This window comes from Mixophyes fleayi, chromosome 1 (assembly GCF_038048845.1).
Source record: "Mixophyes fleayi isolate aMixFle1 chromosome 1, aMixFle1.hap1, whole genome shotgun sequence".
NCBI lineage: Eukaryota > Metazoa > Chordata > Amphibia > Anura > Limnodynastidae > Mixophyes > Mixophyes fleayi.
The window spans coordinates 25,690,870-25,711,425 of record NC_134402.1 but is presented as its reverse complement, the minus strand read 5'-3'; the positions used below and the strand labels follow the sequence as shown (position 1 = coordinate 25,711,425).

General features: G+C 39.5%; 1 protein-coding gene across 1 annotated transcript in view; it reads left to right on the top strand.

Moving 5' to 3' along the window:
* The window catches only part of RPIA (ribose 5-phosphate isomerase A), a 32,420-nt gene extending 23,942 nt beyond the window's left edge, over positions 1 to 8,478 (top strand). The window contains exon 10 of the mRNA XM_075193902.1: positions 6,498 to 8,478. Coding sequence (XP_075050003.1) covers positions 6,498 to 6,595 — 98 coding nt within the window. The 3' untranslated portion in view covers positions 6,596 to 8,478. The remainder of the gene's footprint in view (positions 1 to 6,497) is intronic.
* The last annotated feature ends 12,078 nt before the right edge of the window (positions 8,479 to 20,556 follow it).

Here is a 20,556-nt window from a genome sequence, read left to right as displayed (position 1 = left end):
GAGCATAATGTTCTATGTTCCAAATGATAATGTTTCACAAATGTATTAAGAGATGACCATGTTGTTGCTCTCTATAGCTCATCTGGAGATGGAAAACGGAACTGGTATGTTTCTCAGGTCATACGTTTGTAACATACCTGCCAAACTCTTTAGTATGCTGTTCAGGTAATGTCTGTCTTAACTCCCAGCGGTACATTTATTGCATTAAGTGATCGTATGAGGATTGGGAGCAGGAGGGTTACAAGTTTACCAGCACACTTTCATCACGTCACTGAGAAGCACATAAGCTGGGTAGAAATTCTGCAGGATTGGAAAGTTGTCTCTATAAGTTGCCTCTGGTACTGTGAACTGGAAGCTGTGGCCATCTTTAGTTAACTGAAATTCTTGGAATGAAGGCTCCTTTACTCTGCTTAATCTATCTGGTCTTCTGAGAAAATTGACTTTCACAAATGTGAATTTGCCCAACAGAAGATGGAGACAATAGAAGACAAAGCTGTGGTCCTACCTGGGTGTTTATTATATTTGATCACTATCTGATTGTCCAATTGGACCATTATTGTCTTTCCAAAGACCCATGAATTTACAAGGGCAAAGCAACCTGCATTCAATTCCCACTTGTTCGAGGACCAGCTCTGCTGCTGTAGAGACCGAACTCCTTGCATTATATGTTGGCTCAGATGAGCTCCCCAACCAGGTGAACTGACACCTGTTAGAATCTGTTACTTGATAGAGACTCTCTTGCCTACTTTTAGCCTTTTATTAATACTAGATCTAAGATTGCTCGTACTCTATCTACCATAGTAGTTTTACAAGGTGCTTCAGAGCACCAGCTGAGGACTATTTTGATTCCTATCCCATTGCTGAAGGAATTACACCTCTAAGGTCTTGGGATGGATCATTGCCCTCTTGACGGCCTCTGTCACAGACACTGACTTGTTGATGACTAGTGACAGCCCTCTGCTTAAGTCCTTGGGTGACATCTGAATTTCTTTACATTTACACTGAATGTCTAGACCAGTGGCAACCTGATGTACTTCAAAATGCCCCCACATCCCTCTCGTTTGCTCCAAAATCCCACTTGCTCAAAAATAGATACACCTTTACCACAAAATGCACCCACATGCTCATCAGACCTCAGTATTCCACTCAGATCTCCACACATGCCCATCAGACCTTCTTGCATGTGCCTCTTGTACCTTCACCACAGGTGAATGCTCACTGAGCCACTTGTTGCCCACCAATGATTTGGGCTCCTGTCTACAACTAGTCTGAGTAGAAGTTAATCTGCATGTGTGTACACAGGAACTTAATCTGCTGTGTGGATACTAGCCAGGTCTTCTGATAATTATTTTAACCAAACACAGTAACATTTGTAGTGTTCTTTCTATGTGTTTGTTTATTTATGGTATTCTAATCTGGGATTTTCAGTAGGATGTCTTATAAATAGGTAAATATTTAAATCTTCAGTCTGAGATGTGCCAGTCAGACCACCCGGCTCTTGGAGAATGTTCTTGGAGACATGGCTAGACCAAATGGTAGTACTTGGCTTGTACTGGAAATATTGGTCCAGTATGAGGAAAATCAGAAACTGCCTAAGACCTTTAAAACAGATATTTGGGATGCTTACATGTATGTATCTTTGCAAGCAAGTCCCCCTGACAAAGCACTGTGTCATTGTTGACCTTATGTGAAACAATCTTACCCTTAGATTCCTCAATAGCTTTCCGAAGTAAAGAATTGCTTGTATTCAACTGAAGATTGATTCACAAGAAACCAGGCTGAGTACACCCTTCTATTCCTTGTGTTTTGGGAGCCTTTCTACTACTTTATCTACCAGGTCCTCTGTGATTCACCTGAGGCTTCTACAGTGATGGTCAAAAGTTTTGAGAATGACACAAGTATTGGTTTTCTCAAAGTTTGCTGCTTCAGTGTTTTTAGACCTTTTTGTCAGATGTTTCTATGGTATACTGAAGTAAAATTACAAGCGTTTCGTAAGTGACAGTATGCCAGGGCGAATTGCAGAGGTCTTCAAAAAGTATGTCAATAAAATCCTTTGACAATCAACTTCTGGGCCACATACTGACTGATGGCCGCCCATTCTTGCCTAATCAATTCTTGAAGTTTGTCAACTTGTGGGTTTTTGTGTGTCCACCCACCTCTTGAGGATTGACCACAAGTTCTCAATGGGATTAAGGTCTGGGGAGTTTCCTGGCCATGGACCCAAAATTTCGATGTTTTGATCACCAAACCACCTAGTTATCACTTTTGCCTTATGGCAAGGTGCTCCATCATGCTGGAAAAGGCATTGTACATCACCAAACTGTTCTTGGATGGTTGGGAGAAGTTGCTCTTGGAGGATGTTTCTTTATTCATGGCTGTGTTCTTAGGCAAAATTGTGAGTGAGCCCACTCCCTTGGCTGAGAAGGAACCCCACACATCAATGGTCAGGATGCTCTACTGTTTGCATAACACAGGACTGATGGTACTGCTCGACTTTCCTTCTCCGGAAAAGCGGTTTTCCAGATGCCCCAAAAAATCTGAAAGGAATTCATCAGAGAAAATGACTTTACCCCAGTCCAGCAGTTTAATCCCTGTACCTTTTGCAGAATATCAGTCTGTCCCTGATGTTTTTCTTGGAGACAAGTGGCTTCTTTCCTGGCCTTCTTGACAACAGGTCATCCTCCAAAAGTCTTCGCCTCACTGAGCATGCAGATGCACTCACACCTGACTGCTGCCATTCCTGAGCAAGCTCTGCTGAATAAACTTTAGGAGACGTCCTGGTGCTTGCCGGACGTTCTTGGGTGTCCTGAAGCCTTTTTCGCCCTCAAGCCTTCTTTGCAACTATTGAACCTCTCTCCTTGAAGTTCTTGATGATCCTATAAATGGTTGCTTTAGGTGCAATCTTACTAGCAGCAATATTCTTGCCTGTGAAGCCCTTTTTTTTGCAAAGCAATGATGACTGCACGTGTTTCCTTGCAGATAACCATGGTTAACAGAGGAAGAACAATGATTTCAAGCACCACCCTCCCTTTTAAAGCTTCCAGTCCGATATTCTAACTCAATCAGCATGACAGAGTGATCTCCAGCCTTGTCCTCATCAACACTCTAATCTATGTTAACAAGAGAATCACTGACCTGATTTCAGCTGGTCCTTTTGTGGCAGGGCTGAAATGCAGTGGAAATGTTGTTTTTGGGATAAAGTTCATTGTCATGGCAAAGAGGGATCTGATCGCTCTTCATGACATTCTCGACTATATGCAAATTGCCATCATAAAATCTGAGGCAGCAGACTTTGTAAAAAATAATATTTGTGTCATTCTCAAACCTTTTGGCCATGACTGTACAGTTGTAGTGTCTAAAAAGTCAAAAACCTTTTGTCCGTAATCTTGAAAAATGTTTCTCTATTGAGCCGCGTTGCTGATTGATTTGAGCCCACAACTTTTCCATGATTGTGGTAGGAAAAATGTTTTCGCCATTCGTCTTCAAAGCTATTTATGCAAACATAAGGCCAAACAGCAACCCCCGTTTTGAAAGATAGCAGGTGCAAGTTATATTTTAATCTAGTATGTGCCTGCTAGAGCCTCCATTATAAAACTGTTGTTGCTGATACTCATAAGCCTATGAATCGAACTGCAAATTGTAGTGTGTCATGAATGCTTCCACAATATAATAGTTTGCTTGGAACCGTTCCTCTACGGAATCGCTTCTCTTTTATACAGTGCATCAGTTGCCTATTTCAGACCAAAACTTTCATTGATCTAGATAATCTGATGGCAATTGCTGGTCAGCACGCTTCTACTATCATATGACCCTTCCCACAGGACTTAGTGAGTTATTCCACAGTTTTAAGAGAAAAAGAGATAGTATATGACTTGCCTTGGGGTGCCTCCTCTTCCAATGTCCTATTCACCTTTTGGTCTATTAGATTTTGAGAGGATGGTATCCTGAGCGATTATCTTCCTCTTAGGGTGTAGGTAATGGAACAGGTAGCATAGTAATGCATTGCGCCCTGGTAACTATTGACGCCATGGTCTGGAAGAACCACATCATCCCCACTGTTAGCAAGGACGTTTGTTCCTCAGGACCTAATATTAGTGATCATGTTAAGACAGTCCTGATGTTTGGAAGAAATTGTGCAGCATAGAGACCCAAGGTCCAGTCCATATAAATGACAAGTCACTTTTTATGTAGGCTCCCCCATGTTTATGGACCCCAGCTTGGCCCTTTTGGCCTTGGCACTCCTACCTGGGGCTTTGGCAGAGGCTGAGACCTCTGCCAGCAAGAGAGAAGGGGGGAACGTTCATACAGTATGGAAATTCTGCATGTTTAATAGATTAAAAAATGAGAGAGATTATTTTTAGGAGGACGGTTTCCTCGTCTTATAGATGTGATCATTTCCTGTAGTAATGGCTCTGATTTAGCCTGGCCTATCCATTGATGGAAGGAATTAACACTGCTCTATTCATTAAAGAAACGGGAAATAAGGTTCTTGTCAGAATGACTTCTCTCCATGTATTATGCTGAACACTTAAGCACCAAGTGCCTCACAAAGTACATTAGTTGCCACTAATTCCAAGTGGATTCCAAGGCAGAACACAATGTCTGCCTTCACTGTATGTGTGTAAGGTGCATGGGACTCTGAATATCAAATATGCACAAGGGAATGAAATAAAAGGAAAAAAAATAAAAAATTTAGTCACATGTTTATAGAGTCACATTGCTACTCTTAAACTATAACTTTTATAGTGTGAGCATTATGTTTGGAGAGTAGTGATTTTACTTGACACATGGCCCATATTGGAAATATACACCTGTCTGTATTGCGCATATTATGAGGAATAATGGATCTTCTACTAGAAGTGTGTTCTTGGTCCAGTCTTGGGACACATCTACAGTCAGGGCTCCTCTCATTGATCATCTGTGGTCCGGGCAATGTATCACCAGAGCAGGTGCAGGTCTCAAGATGGCTGTTTTCGTTGTATCCTCCACCCTAATGAAACTGCCTCTAGTTTCTCTGACTCATTCACATAGCACCTTACATGTACAGCTCACGGAAACAATTGTGAAAGTCTCCAACAGAATTGTTGTGAGCAAAAAGAACAATGCAGGACAGCAGTTACAGGGAAACTTCAATCTGATCAGGTATTCCGTAGTCTTCTTTCTATTCTTATGACTGTTCTGTAGAGTGTAGGGCAGTGAGCTGCAGTTGCTGACCTGCTTTTAATGTTAAACTGTATAAGCTAGAAAATGATGAAAACAAATGATAAAATACCACTTGATTTAAAATATCTCTTCTGCACAATAATACTAAATAAAGACACATTAATTAAATATATGTATCTATTTCTGGGATGGTATTTGCTGTAATAGTGACAGCTCTTTCAGATTTGGCTATAAACATATATGTATTAATGAAAGCTGTTTCTGATTGGTTGCTCTGGGATTCAGTGTATTTTTTTAAGTTAGTTAATTGGTTGATACGCAGTACAGACCCCCACAGTTTGGTGGAACGTATTCATCATCATCATTTATTTATATAGCTCCACTGATTCTGCAGCGCTGTACAGAGAACTCGCTCACATCAGTCCCTGCCCCATTGGAGCTTACAATCTTAATTCTCACACACACACACACACACACACACACACACACACACACAGAAACACAGACTAGGGTCAATTTGATAGCAGCCAATTAACCTACCAGTATGTTTTTGGAGTGTGGGAGGAAACCGGAGCACCCGGAGGAAACCCACACAAACACGGGGAGAACATACAAACTCCACACAGATAAGGCCATGGTTGGGAATTGAACTCATGACCCCAGCGCTGTGAGGCAGAAGTGCTAACCACTGAGCCACTGTGCTGCCCGTATTCATGCCAGTTTCTCAGTGTTTCTTGGTTAAGCTTTGACAATGGAAGAGGGTCCCGTCTTTGTCTAGCATAGCGACTGACTGAATAGAGACACGGCTCTGTCCAATCAGAAACTGATGTGACACTGTTTGAATTTGAACTGCTCCAAGTTGTGAAGACTGATGCAGCAAGCATTTGCAACCTCTGGCCCCTGGCATTAAACCCAGACAGTTTTGCCAGTCGGGTGCAGGAGTATTGTTTACAAATTAAATTTCAGATGAGTTGTCATCCTTTAAATAAAGTAACTTAATTCACCCCAATGGATTTTGTGCTTCATGTGACATTACCAATCTTCCGTTGGCAAAAATTCTACCAGGTTGGAGTTTGGTGCAGAGGATCACTGCATGTCCTGGGAATATAAGGGTGGTATACTTTTTTAATATTTGGGTGTGCCTCAGTATTGCATAATAAAGTACATATCTAGGAAATTACAAGTCAGGACAATATGATACATTGCAGATATATGTGTTAATGTTTATATAGCCAATTTGTGGTCCGTAGAGTATAGTTTCCAATGTATTTCATTTTAATCAGGTTCATAACACTAGATACACCTAATAACTTGTGACTTTTATTTTCTTACAGGTGTGGTGGACACTGGGCTCTTCATTAACATGGCCGAAAGAGTCTACTTTGGCATGGAGGATGGTACGGTGTCTATTCGTGACAAGCCTGTGCATTAGTTCCAGAACACGTCACATGTGCCTAGTGCTAGCCAATCATATCCGTGCCCATTACATTTTTTTTATTTTTTTTGCCAATCTGTTGTCTTTTCCTTATTGAACTGCTGTGTTTTATAATTAACCATTGCCTTTTTTTCTGGTACGTGTACATTTTGTGGTACATTTAAAATATTTCTATATAAGGGATTTAGGTCTTGCTATACTCCTCTCTGTACTTGTGGCAGCTACTTTTAAAAGCCCCCTGAGGAGAACAAACAGCAGAGGCAGCCATTTTGTGTGTGTTTTTTGTGTTTTTTTTTTTGAGCCTGCAGCCTGTCGGTCCAATAGGAACCAGTGACCTCACAGAGGTACTTGATGATCAAGAAGTACTTGTGGTGAATTGGTATGCTGCATTGTCAGGGATTTTAGATTAGTCCACAAAATGGCTGCCTCCACTGTGTGTATGTGTTGGGTCCACTTTAATCACTAGCTGAGGTATCCCCATTCCCAGTAAAATAGTGTATGTGTGTGATTAATGCTCTATTATTAAGTGGCATTATGTTATCTGCAAGAAATGCCCTGTACTGTACTATACCACTATTATCAGGTGATCAGTCGTGACCGTCCAATTACTTGGTCTCCAATGAATATGGTTTAATAATTCTACACAGGAGACTTATTCTGTTTATACTGTTATGATGTTTACTTTTTTCTTTTATTTTTTTTTTCCTGCAGTGCCATATATATTTTTTTTACCACTACTAGGTAGTTTGTGTTACATTATCAAAGCTAAAAAGCACATCAGTTGCCTACAATGGAGACAGACATTTTTTGGGCTTGATTAATATTCCCAAGAATCCAGCCTATAAATTCACTATGATCCAGTGACAACACTGAGGTAAATGCACGGTTTCCCTGTGATTTGAATTGTGCAACAGTAATGTCATGTATTCATAGTTATTTGACAAACTGTATTCTCACGATTTTTGGCTACGAAATGGCTGCCACCCCTATGTGTAGATGAGTCATGTTTTATAATTATGTTGTGCTATTGTTTGTTTATTTGGCAACATTTAAGCACAGCGGCATGCGCTTGTTTAATGGGCCACTAAACCAATTTACATTATGTAAAAGTTCAACTAGTCCCATTCTCTGATATAAAGAAAATACGAGGAATAAAAATTTCTTGAGCCATTCAAGACTGAAACAAGGATGCTGTTATGAAAGAAGTTTTTTGTCATGCATGCCAGAATTCCAGTGTGTAAGCCAAGTAAAGGACACATTTTAAAGAAAGTACTCCCATTTTTATGGACACTTTGATTTTTGCTCTGTCCTCTTAAGAAGCTGTACAGTACATAGATTCTATTTTCCCTATCTGACTTTATCATTGGTTAGATACGCCTCGTAGCCGAATCAGCAGAAGTTGAAGAACCTTCTTCTCTTTTAAGGGAGCGTGCATAAAATACAGTCTTTTATACTTTACCTACCCAGTGTCACAGCCTTTGCCCAACATAGACTGATTCTGTTGTCTTAATTTTCATCATCCGGGACTTTATTATTAGGGGACAGGTTTGACCAGTCCTACGATGTAGTGTTGCCAGAATACACTGTACGATATTAGTATTTGCTGAATAATGGTATTAGGCACATTCAGCCTTTATCCTGTGTAAATGTAATGCGTTGAATATATTTTGCTGCTATGTGTTCTGCTATTTTGCGGTACCGGAAATCTATCTGCTTCCGTCGGCCGCCCCAGGAGTAGCACTACGGTTTTGTGTTTTGAAGGAGATTATGTTACTGGTAAACGGTCAGCTAGAGAAACTGGCACATGTCTGGGATAATTTTATACCAATGCAATTTAAGATGTAATGCAATGTTCTACAATAAAAGCCTTAAATCTTTAATTTTCTCTTGTCATTTCTGGAAGGCAATTTTTTTTTTTTTTTTTTTTTAAACATTAATATTCCATAAGAGGATTTTGTAGCTAAAATAAATATTACAATGCCCTTTTGTAATATATATTTTTCCATATAATTATGAACAACAACGTAACTTTTCCTTTAAGTGTTTTCGCTATGGTAAATTTGTAATCCCTGAATGTTGTTAAATAACTCTTATAAATTCTGGATTAAAGCGATCCCCTTTAAATTATTCTATTCAGATGGCATTGGTAGACTTGTGGTCTTACTAAGCTTGGGTCTCGCGATCACTGTCCTAAAGCGGCTTTCTTTATCCAGACGGCCCCTTCACTGGAACATAGATGTAGTTATTTATTATTCAGATTTATTGCATTACAATATAATGGGCAATAAGACGCTATTTACAAGATGTTCTCTGACACGCGTTTCACTGATTCTTTTTATTGTAACAACAAAATGTTCTTATTGAATAATGAGTATCAGACTTTACAATCTACATTTTGGTGCACCTTTAAATTATTCCCATACGATCGTACAACAGTGATTTTAAATAAACTTTTAAAATTAAAAAATGTGTGTGTTCGTTCCTGGGCCCTATGATTGCAACAGATCTTGAGTAAAGTACAGTTATTTGTTACTTTGGGAGATGCAGGTGATTTTAATGTGTTTAATATCTTTGTTTTAAACTCATTATTAATCTAGATTAAAAAAACAAACACATATTTTTGTCCATGTCTTTGTATTTAAAGCTGATTTAAAATAAATGTTCTATTTTACAGTATGTAATGAAAAGACAGCAGCAGCATATGTCCTGCAATAGCCGTATAGTATTGGGTTGGACAGATTAAGAAATATAAAGAAATAAACCCTGGAATTGGTTTGGTCATATGTGGTGTTAAGTTGCAATAGGGGGTCAATAAAATCTAATTGATGTTTATTTGCTATGTGTGATTGTAAGGAACGTATATCGTAAATTAGAGAGCTTGTAACGAACACTTATAAATTAATAAAGGGTATCTTAGAATGCCATTGGAAACATCAATGTTTTTAATTTCTTGACTACATTATAGAGTTGTGTTTTTTGATTTTAATTTTTAATTCTAGATTTTGATAGCAAAGAGTTTAAGCCGAATGAGTTTCTGTGATGTAAGGGAGCGTTCACTGCTTGCTCGACCATCCGATACAACACCTGCTTCTTTCACTTCTCTCATGCAAATCCTACAAGTGTGATCTCCTCTCGAATGGGTGCAGTTACTTTTGTTTTACAGAAAATGTCATTATAGGTGGAAAAAATAGGAACAGCTGGGGAAGACAGGTGCGTGCAAGTTAAAGACCCTGAATATTGTATCGCATGATGAAATGTCATAGGGTCACTACTTCCCCCGCCTTGTTTGGCTTCCAGGTCCGATGCTGCCACTAGACTAACCTAGGTTAGGCTGGCGAGGACCGGGCTGTGTGTGACGGGGTCATGGTGTGAGGATTGGAATGGAAGCGTGTAGGAAGCCACAGGCTGAATGTTAAATGGTTCCCTAACTATTCAGGGCTACTTTTAGACATTTGTGGGCCCAGGATAAGAATCCCCTTAGTAGACCGCTGATAACTTTTGCAATACATTAGAGAAAACTTACAGCGGTGTCCTAAAAGCACAACACAATAGGAGCAGATCTAGGATTAAAATTTGATGTAGGTTCACAGTTAGGACTAATGTTAGGGCAATGTGTGGCTATTTAATTATAGGGTCGAATCTAGTATTTATCATTGTTTATTTAGCGCCACTAATTCCACAGCGCTGTACAGAGAACTCACATCAGTCCCTGACCCATTGGAGCTTACAGTCTCTAAATTCCCTAACATACACACACACACACACACACACACACACACACACACACACACATGTCAATTTGATAGCAGCCAATTAACCTACCTGTTTTGGGATTGTGGGAGGAAACTGGAGCACCCAGAGGAAACCTACGCAAACACGGGGAGAACATACAAACTCCACACAGATAAGGCCATGGTCGGGAATTGAGTTCATGATGACAGTACTGTGAGGCAGAAGTGCTAACCACTAAGCCACCATGCTGCCCATTTTTTTTTCTTTTTTCTTTACATTTCACCTGAAATCTCTTTTAGAACAAAAGGTCTCTTGTTTTCTTGATGCACCAGGGGACTAAATCACTAGGTTTCCAATCCAGATGCCATTGTTATCAGTGTAGTGATAGGCGCATCACATATTGAGTACAGTACTGATGAGAGGCTCCTGTCAACATTTGCAAGACAATTAGGATATCAAAAATCCAAATTCTATTTTGTTACAAGGCCAATGGAAATCTTTTTAAGGGTATCCCAAATATGGTCAGGGTGACATTTTGTGAAGTCTATCATGGATTGCAACATAAACTGAACTGATTAAATCACAGCCTCTAGAAAGATCACGTGTGTGTGTGTGTGTGTGTGTGTTCTTTGTTCTACCAAAGCTACTGTTATCTACTGCACCAATAACTCTTCATATTCATTAAATATATTCATAATTAAAATGTCAGGTCATATAATTACTTACTAAACATGATTGACTTTTCTGATGGATTATTTTTTTTCTTTGTAAAGGCCCCTGGTTGTCAAAAAAACCCAAAAACGACAAACAATACAGTAAACCCTTTTCCCCTGAATCCCCCTAATTTTCAAAAGGAGTGTTTGGAGCTCTATTTAGAATGGACTGGTCACCAGCTTCTCTGGTGTTTGTTTTATTACTTGGCGGTAGATTTCCTAAAAGTTCTAAATGTGAACAGTGGATGCGTTGCCTGTAGCAGCCAATCGGATCCTAGCTGTCATGTTCTAGAATCTGGCCAGGCTTGTCCTGTCTTCCCCCAGCTATAATGTATGCAGTAGGGCATATTACACTGCATTTGTTTTAATTTTGTACTGATTATATAATGATGGTCATTCAAGTCACTGATGGTTGGCCATCGTAACTTACCTTGGCATGACAGTGTGGTGACACAGAACTTCAGCTATTCCATTCTACAGTACCAGAAGGGCTTGATACAGACCTTTCAACAAGGAACTTCATGTAGTATAAGTAACTGAGTACTCTGGTTTAACAGGGTTTATACTGGAGATCTCACAACTTTATCCATTGTTTTGTGTTAGTCCTAAATGAAATAAGGCATAATAATTGTAAATGGGAATGTTTGGTTTTTTTTGGTTGGTTTTTCTAGTCTAATAAAATCAAGTTAGCTGTATGTTCATCTGTATTAATTATTACTGTCTGATGTACTTGGTTTGCTACACAGACCTTTCATTTCAATTTTCATTGCCAAATTTAATGAGGTCTCCAAAACAAACACCCATTGGTTGGTTTATAGTCAAAGTTTCGGGTCTGTATCTTGTTGTAGCCGCCAGAAATTATGGTCTACTTCATGCAATACAGTTGCCACACTTTATTTGGTGTAGTAGCCACCAGAAAGTGGGGTGTAAATTGTGTAACAGGCACCAGTGATTGGGGTCTATATGGTATAATTGTCAAAACACATTTGGGATAGTATTGTGTAGTTACTGCAGGAGACCAGGATTTGTACTGTATATATTGGGCATCTGAAATTGGGGTCTGTATCTTGTACTAGCCGGAGGGCATTATAGCCTGTATTATACAGCGGCGCACCAGAATGCTCTCTGTATTGACGAACAGTCACAATTACTTTCTATATATTATAGGGGGTCATTAGAATGTGTTCTGCATTGTATATGAGTCTCTAGAATGTGCTCTGTACTTTAGAATGGTCACTAGAATGCTCTCTGCATTGTATAGCGGTCTCTCGAATGTGCTCTGTATTGTGTATCAGTCACTAGAATGCTCTCTGTACACAGTGTAGTGGTCACTTGTATGCTTTGTATTGTATTATATTGTGGTCATTAGAATGTGCTCTGTGTTGTATATTGGTCATTAAAATGCTCTCTGTGTTGTGTAATGTTCATGAGAATGTAATTTGCATTGTATAACGGTCACTAGATTGCTTTCTGTGTTGTATGGTGGTCACTATAATGGGCTCTGCACAGTATAGAAATTAAATGGAGGTATATGTATTTAATTACATGACTTTAAAAAAAAAAAAAAAAAAAGATTGCTTTGGTTGTTTTAAAAACTTGCAAATGAACATTCTCAATGATTTCTTATAATCCTGTTTTTGCTGTTACTTACACTTTGCTGTTATTTTTTTTTTTGATCCATTGACGTCTGGCAACACTGCAGTCTCACCACCGCAGATTAACAAACCCTATCCCTGACCATATTTTATCATTATTTTAACATACTTCACACAGTGATCTACAGTTATGTATCTAGAGTTACATTTCCAGCTGTGAAGAAATTAAACTGCACTGTACAGCTGTTGCCTTCCTCCTGGGATCACCCACCATCACCTCCTCTGGGTTATCGGACCTTGTCCAGACCTGCAGTTACCCGTTACACGCCAACGCACTTCATACACCTAGTTCTACCTTCACTCTCCATTGAACAGTAACATTTAGGTGATGCTTAGGGCTGTAAAGAATGTTTTTCTAGATCAGCACTTTTTGCTGTTTTACCCTTTTCTTATACTATTAATGAACAAAACTGCAAAATCTATATCCAAAATAATTGTACTATTTTAATTTGTACTATAATATCAATCATTAATAAAATCTGCTTTTATTTATCCAATTGTAGTAAATTATTCAACATGAGTTTCAAAATAAGTGAGGCTGGAAAACACAGAATTACATCAATTATAACCTTTTCTATATTAAAACTCATGTTAGATGATGTCTGCATTGTTTTCTCGTGGTCTCCTAGCTGCATGTCATTGCTGTCCGTGAAATAGAAATATGTGGAACTCTGTGTTATGTGCGAATTAAGCAGACAAATGGGATTATGTCAAAAGTGATTCTCCGAAATGATCAAAAACTGATCCGATCAGATTTGATCCAGGAAGGAAAAATTTTGGTTTGACAAAAACCTTTTTTTTTTTTTTTTTTACTAGACACATTATTTTCTTATGTTTCATTGATCTTGGAATCACTAGGGTACATTTATAAAAGTATTGTGTAGACGTGTTCTATTTAAATGTGTCCTTTTTGGCTTCATATTTATCAACCTATACCCTGATCCGCACACTGATTACGTGTTTTATTCTGACTTGAGCACATAGAAATATAGCTGTGCACACAGAAATATTGGTCTTGGGCCCTCTCATCGCTGCAAACCTTTCATAACCGCGGTGCTTCGTGTCTCCGAAGGTAATTGCTTCTCAATAAAGAGTGTTTGTAACATCCGTATCCAATGGTGTAAACTAAGAGGATACAAACTACAGAAAATGTCTCCTGATGTGATATTATTAATGATTTTACCAACGACTGAAAGAAGAAAAAAAGGTCCGGACCAGCGTGCTGACTCGTTTGTACACACTAAACATGTTTTACAGATTTACCGTCGGATGTGTGGTCTTCATCCATCATAGCCATCGGCTGAAAACATGGTGACTCTGCACACTCTATAGAGATCAATGGACACTGCCGGTCCTGAGTGCATACACACTGCAGGATCGGATCAACATCATTCCAATGTTGAATGAGATTTTTTAGTCTGGCTTAAAAATCAAATGCAACGATATGATGTGCTTTGGAATGATAATCGTTTAACGATACTAATATGTGAAAAACTAAAAGCAAAATCTACTGCTTCATAATATTTCTATAATAAATGGTCTTACAAATTTAATTGCAAGTAAATTGCACACACTGAAATATTATGTTTAGAAATGTTATGTGAGAGATCTGCTGCAGTCATATTCGGGGAAAACCCCCTTGAATAATTACAGTACTTTGGGCTGTTGACATATACGTGGCAATTACTGGATCTAAAGACTAAAAATAGAGACCAGATGTCCCAAAAGGATGCTGAATAATCAACTCTCTTTATGAATTTTGAACATTAATTTTCCGCCAAAAAGCCATAGTGTTATCTGTACAAGAAGTTAATATAATCCACTTCTAATCCTTTTATAAGTGTAATCTAGCTTTATGATGTTAATTGTTTTATAAATAATGTTGGTAAATTTCATTAACGGAGTATAAAATCTGTTATGTGACATTGTGCGCCTATTTTTGCAAAAAATCGACCAATATGCACGTTGTGGGCAGCACGGTGGCTCAGTGGTTAGCACTTCTGCCTCACAGCACTGGGGTCATGAGTTCAATTCCCGCCCATGGCCTTATCTGTGTGGAGTTTGTATGTTCTCCTCGTGTTTGCGTGGGTTTCCTCCCGGTGCTCCGGTTTCCTCCCACACTCCAAAAACATACTGGTAGGTTAATTGGCTGCTAACAAATGAACCCTAGTCTGTGTGTGTGTGTGTGTTAGGGAATTTAGACTGTAAGCCCCAAAGGGCAGGGACTGATGTGAGTGAGTTCTCTGTACAGCACTGTGGAATCAGCGGCAGCACCATCATCACCATTTTATATAAATAAATAGTGATGATTGTTTACAGGCCCTAAGTTAGCGGGGCGGCTTCTGATTGGAGGAGCTTCATCTAATATGCGTGACACTTGATTTTATTTTGCGGGACAAGATTATTTAAATTGGGTTAAGACGTGAAGTCCCACTTAGGCGACTGTCTTTTTGGCTCGCAGGGGCCATACAGATGTTTGCTCCACACTAATGACTTTATTTATACGGGTACTCAGGAGGTTAATAGTAGTCGAGAGTTGCCCTACATTGGTTATGATACACATTTAATGTCTTCTAGATGTACTTTTACGGGATAATAAAGACAGTGCCACATTCCGCTTACTCCATGATTAATGGAAGACATGAAGGAGGCACAACCAGACCGTGTGTTAGCAGGCAGAAAAAGGAAAGGTTTTGATGTAATGAAGACTGTAGTCCTAGGATGAGATTCAATTAGACGCAAGGTTTCTCCGGGACATCCAGGTCTCATTTTTACTCGCACCTCTATGGGGGGAAAATTACTACCATAATTGCTGGCAAAGTGCCTAGGGCGATGCCCGCGCACCACATCGCCGACAGTTGAACTCTCCCCCTTAAAATGTTAGTAGCGTGGACTCGACATTACATTTTTACACCTTTTGAGACTTCTGCTTTTTCGGTTGGACCCACAATCCTGCACAAGTAGGCACAGATAGAATCTACCCCTGGAGAATCAAACACCAGCGTATGGGCATCTGTAGATATGTTAGATGGACACAACAATCAGAAAGATACTTGCAACCAGCGCTTCCAGTCCCTTGCAGCCCACCTCCCCTGGGATCTCATCAACCCAAAACACCAATCTTAAATGCAATCTAAACAAGTAGAAAGTTGTTCTTTTACCACTAGATCCAAACGCCTAATCTAGTCCTAATATTATAATCAGCGTGTCCAAAAGACATTCTTTGTATATTGAATGACAAAAATCAAAAGAGTAATATATCTAATGTAAAAACTAAAAAAAAACTTTTTCAATTTTTTTTTTTTTTTTTTTTAATTTTCACATAGGGTGTTTCGCCTAATGTTAAACTGTTGAGCATATTTGTATAAAAAAAAAAAAGACACTTTGCCTTTTTACACTATGTATGTTTGTAAATGTCCATTTGTTATATATATATATATATAAATACTGAATATTTTTTTCTACAAAGACTCACAAGCTATGTGTAGTTATATTTGAATTATTAAACAGTAATTAGGTTACTCAGTTAAAATGTAATACAAGTGAATTAAGCCAGGTATAATTAGAGCTTTTGGAGATAAATACGTGGTCAATGAGTTTAAAGAGAGTAGTATCCGCAGAGCTGCAGAGAAGGGGATAAAAAAACCTAAACTAAACTCAGAAAAAATGCAGAGTGATTAAATATATATACAAAAGTATGTATTAGACAAATGATGTATGTATCAGACATAACTAAATAATTAATCTTCATTCCTTTTTTGAGACAGCTGTAAATAAATTCTGATGGCAAGAGCTATGTAAAGCCACAGATAATAAATTGATACATTATTGTTTCAGCTTTGGTGGTATATACATCCATATTTTATAATGTTTTAGTTGCAGCAATTACAATAAAAAAGTAGACATTGTCATGGAGACCCATTTTGTTGATTGTTGATCCAGAAGAAAGCAAAACAAAAAAAGTCTAATGGAGACTAATAATAATAACAACCTATATTCCAACTATCAGCCTCTATGCTGATGACATTCAACTCTACATCTCTTCTCCTGATCTTTCCTCCCTCCTCTCTCGTGTATCTAACTGCCTCTCAGCCATCTCCTCCTGGATGTCCTCGCGCATTCTTAAAATTAACATCTCTAAAACTGAACTCATTGTCTTTCCACTGCCTAGACTCCCATCCCACCATGACCTCTCTATCGTTGTTAACAACTCCACCATCTCCTTTGTCATCCAACTCCGCTGCCTTGGGGTCACTCTTGACTCTCTTTTGCCCCCCCACATCAATCCCTCGCCCAAGCCTTTCGCTTCCAACTGCGCAACATTGCCCGCATCCGTCCCTTCCTCTCTCAGGATGCCACCAAAACTATCATACATGCACTCCTCATCTCCCGCCTCGATTACTGCAACCTCCTCCTTACTGGCCTCCCCCACTCCCACCTCGCACCCCTCCGTCTATACTCAATGCGGCTGCAAGACTCATCTCCCTTTCACGCCGTTCCTCCTCTGCCTCCCCTCTCTGCTTTACTTTACACTGGCTCCCTTTCCCCTACAGAATCCTTTTCAAACTCCTTACCAACACGTACAAGGCTCTCTCCCAGTCTACTGCCCCTTATATCTCTAACCTCCTCTCCATTCACACTCCTGCCCGTTCCCCACGCTCAGCCAATGACCGCCGCCTCTCCTCCACTCTAATCACCACTTCCCACTCCAGAATCCAAGACTTCTCCCGTACGGCCCCCCCTTCACTGGAATGACCTCCCTCGCTCCATCTGTCTCTCTCCTAATCTGTGCTCCTTTAAACTAGAGATGGTCACTGACCCCCGTGTTTTGGTTTTGGATTCGGTTTTGGATCTGGATTACCGTTGTGTTTTGGTTTTGGTTTTGGTTTTGCAAAACCGCCATTGCGTGTTTTGGTTTTGGTTTTGGTTTTGTTTGGTTTTGTTTTGCAATTTGTTATAAAAATTACATTTATTGGTGCTAAAATAACATAATTTAGGTATTATTTTGTAGCTACATTATTATTAACCTCAGTAACACTAATTTCCAGTCATTTTTTATTCAATTTTGAACACCTCCTATGTCACAATATGATTTTCATACACTTGAAAAGAAAAATTGCTGCAGTTCTTGCCAGTGATAACAAAAAGGCCATTGTCATGCCTGGGCATAAGACCAAAAATCCACTCTTAAGTGTGGAATTATTTTTACACGAATCCTGGCAAGAGTTGTCTATCCATTTGTAGCATTTTGAAAGCCACACTCAGTAGAGGTAGGGACCTTAACCATCTGGGATCCTCATCCATGTTTCGTCATTTTTCAGCGAGTTATTGGAAAACTGTTGGGAAAATCAGAAACTTCGGTTAAAAAAAAAATAACAACAAGCATTCCAGCATAATCTACCTCCCTTCTCTCATCTACATCCCAGCACCTGCAGTCTTCCCCCCCAACAATTGGCAGTTAAACAATCCTCTGCAAGAGGAAGCAAGAATGAAACCTGTCACCCAGTCGCAAAGCGGATCACAGACGCCCTGGGTACTATGCTAGTGTTAGATCTGCGTCCAATGTTCACTATTAATACAGTTGGTTTAAGACATTTAATTGAGGTGTTATGTCCCTGTTAGCAAATGTCATCACTATACCATTTTACTAGAAAAGCTAATTCTCTCCTGTACCGAAAGTTTACTAAAAATGTCATTATTGGGTGACAAAATGGTATTCTACCCACTGTACACTTAACCACAGATATGTGTACAAGCGTAACTGGGCAAACAAAATATTATATGATTGTGAAAGCCCACTGGGTTGGTCATTCGCCTTCCCCAGCATGGACAGCAGCAGCATGTACCCAGGTACATCACATTTTTGAGAAGTAGGCTACTCTGTGTATCAGCAGCTTCACTAAGAGGCATACAGCTGACAAACTGTTCCAAAAACTAAGGGATGTCATTGAAAGATGGCTAATCCTGCTTGGAGTCTCCTGAGGATATGTCATTTCTGATTACGACCCCAATATTGGTCCAGCATTACAGCGGGGCTGAATTCCATCACATTTCCTGTTTTGCACACACTATCAACTTGGTGTTACAGAACTTTTGAAAAATGACATGCAGGAGATGCTGTTTGTGTCCATAAACATTTAGGGTCAATTTGTGGTTTCTGCAACAGCATGTAGGAGAATACAGCAGCTGCAAGAAGATTAGCATTTGAGGGGAATATACTTTAGTCCAGCGAAGTAGTTACCTGTGAAGAAAGTGCAGACACGGTTAGCTTGAGTCAAGTGATTGCCTTAATAATAGATTTTGAAAAGGTGCTACATAAAATTATAGTGTGCAATAAAACAAAGTAAATGTGCTAACTATATTTTAATTGTAGATGAAATACTTAATTTTCTTTGCAAGGATCCCAGACTTATCAACATCTTGTTGGGACGTCTTCTCCTTCAGTTTCTCTGGCAACTGCTTGTAGTAAAAGAAATTGCTTTCCCAAGACACCCAGTGGTGATGCAGATGAGTCCGCTAAACATTTTGATATTTGCTGTGCTGTAAAAGAATTGCCCAAAAACCGTGACAGCTCTGCCCTAAAATCAACTAGTCATTCCCTTTGGAAGGCCATTATCAGCAATTACATCATACTACACAGACTTCTATGATATTGGGATATTGGGATGAATTAGTATTGTTGGAGGAAGATTATCACTAAACCCTGCCACCTCTCCAGTTTCGCAGTGAGCTATGGTACAATAAAATGTAACTGCAGATTTAGACCAAGACTGTCAGCCCTATTATTTCTATTTCAGCAATTACAATTAGCAATGGAGCAATGGAGCTCTTCTCTTTGGGTGTTACCTATATAACGCAGCACAATTTGCCTGCAAATTCTACAGACAAGCCTGCTTGTCTTCCTCTCCATCAATGACTCTTAGCAATTGAGCACTCGTCTTTGGGTGTATATTACACCCAAACATTATTAGTGAAAATTATGAAAAATACAGTTTAATCCCTGATAGGCCCTCCACCATCCTTTGCATGTTAATAGTAGGATTGGTTGGAATTATGGTCAAGGTCACACATTTTTTTGACAAATCCTTCAAACCAGCCCAGATGTCAAACTGTTGTGGTCTGCCCCCTGCGTCATCCCTGCTTGTGTTTGGAAAGTGCATATTGGTGCCAGAACCTCACATGCCAGAACTGCTCCCACTGGTGCCACACTGCTGCAGGACTTACACAATCAACCGCATCCTCATCGTCGGATACCCAAATCTCCCCCACATCCTCTTCTAAAGACAAAGTGTCATCCTCACTTGGTGTATCACCGGCTACACTCGGGCTGTTCAGGCACATATCAGCAGAACTGCTGAAAGGGCCCTTCTTTATGGGTAGACTAACAGAATGGTCACGATTAGACATCCCACTGTTGGATGGACTCTCCACAGGGATTGTTGTCATTTGTGAATCAGAGCAAATATTCTCCTGTAATGCCTCACTGTTATCTTGCAGCTCGGCTTTGACGCGTAACAGTAGTTGTGCACCAATTGTAGGCTGGGTAACTTTTTGGGATCTGCCACTAATAGCCAAAGGTGAAGGCCTCATTCTCTCTTTGCCACTGCGTGTGTAGAATGGCATGCTTGCAATTTTTTTTTTATCGTCACTTAACTTTTGCTCAGTTACACTTCTTTTTCGCTTCAATACAGTAAATTTTTTTTTGGTTTTTGTTTTTTGCACTAATTTGAAAACACTCTGTTGTTTGACATCGCCTTGGCCAGATGACGTACTGGGAACACTAACATCAGGACTGGTGACAGAACCTGGTTGCTCATTTAGATCATATGTGGACTGCTTTGAATCCATTGCGTAGATA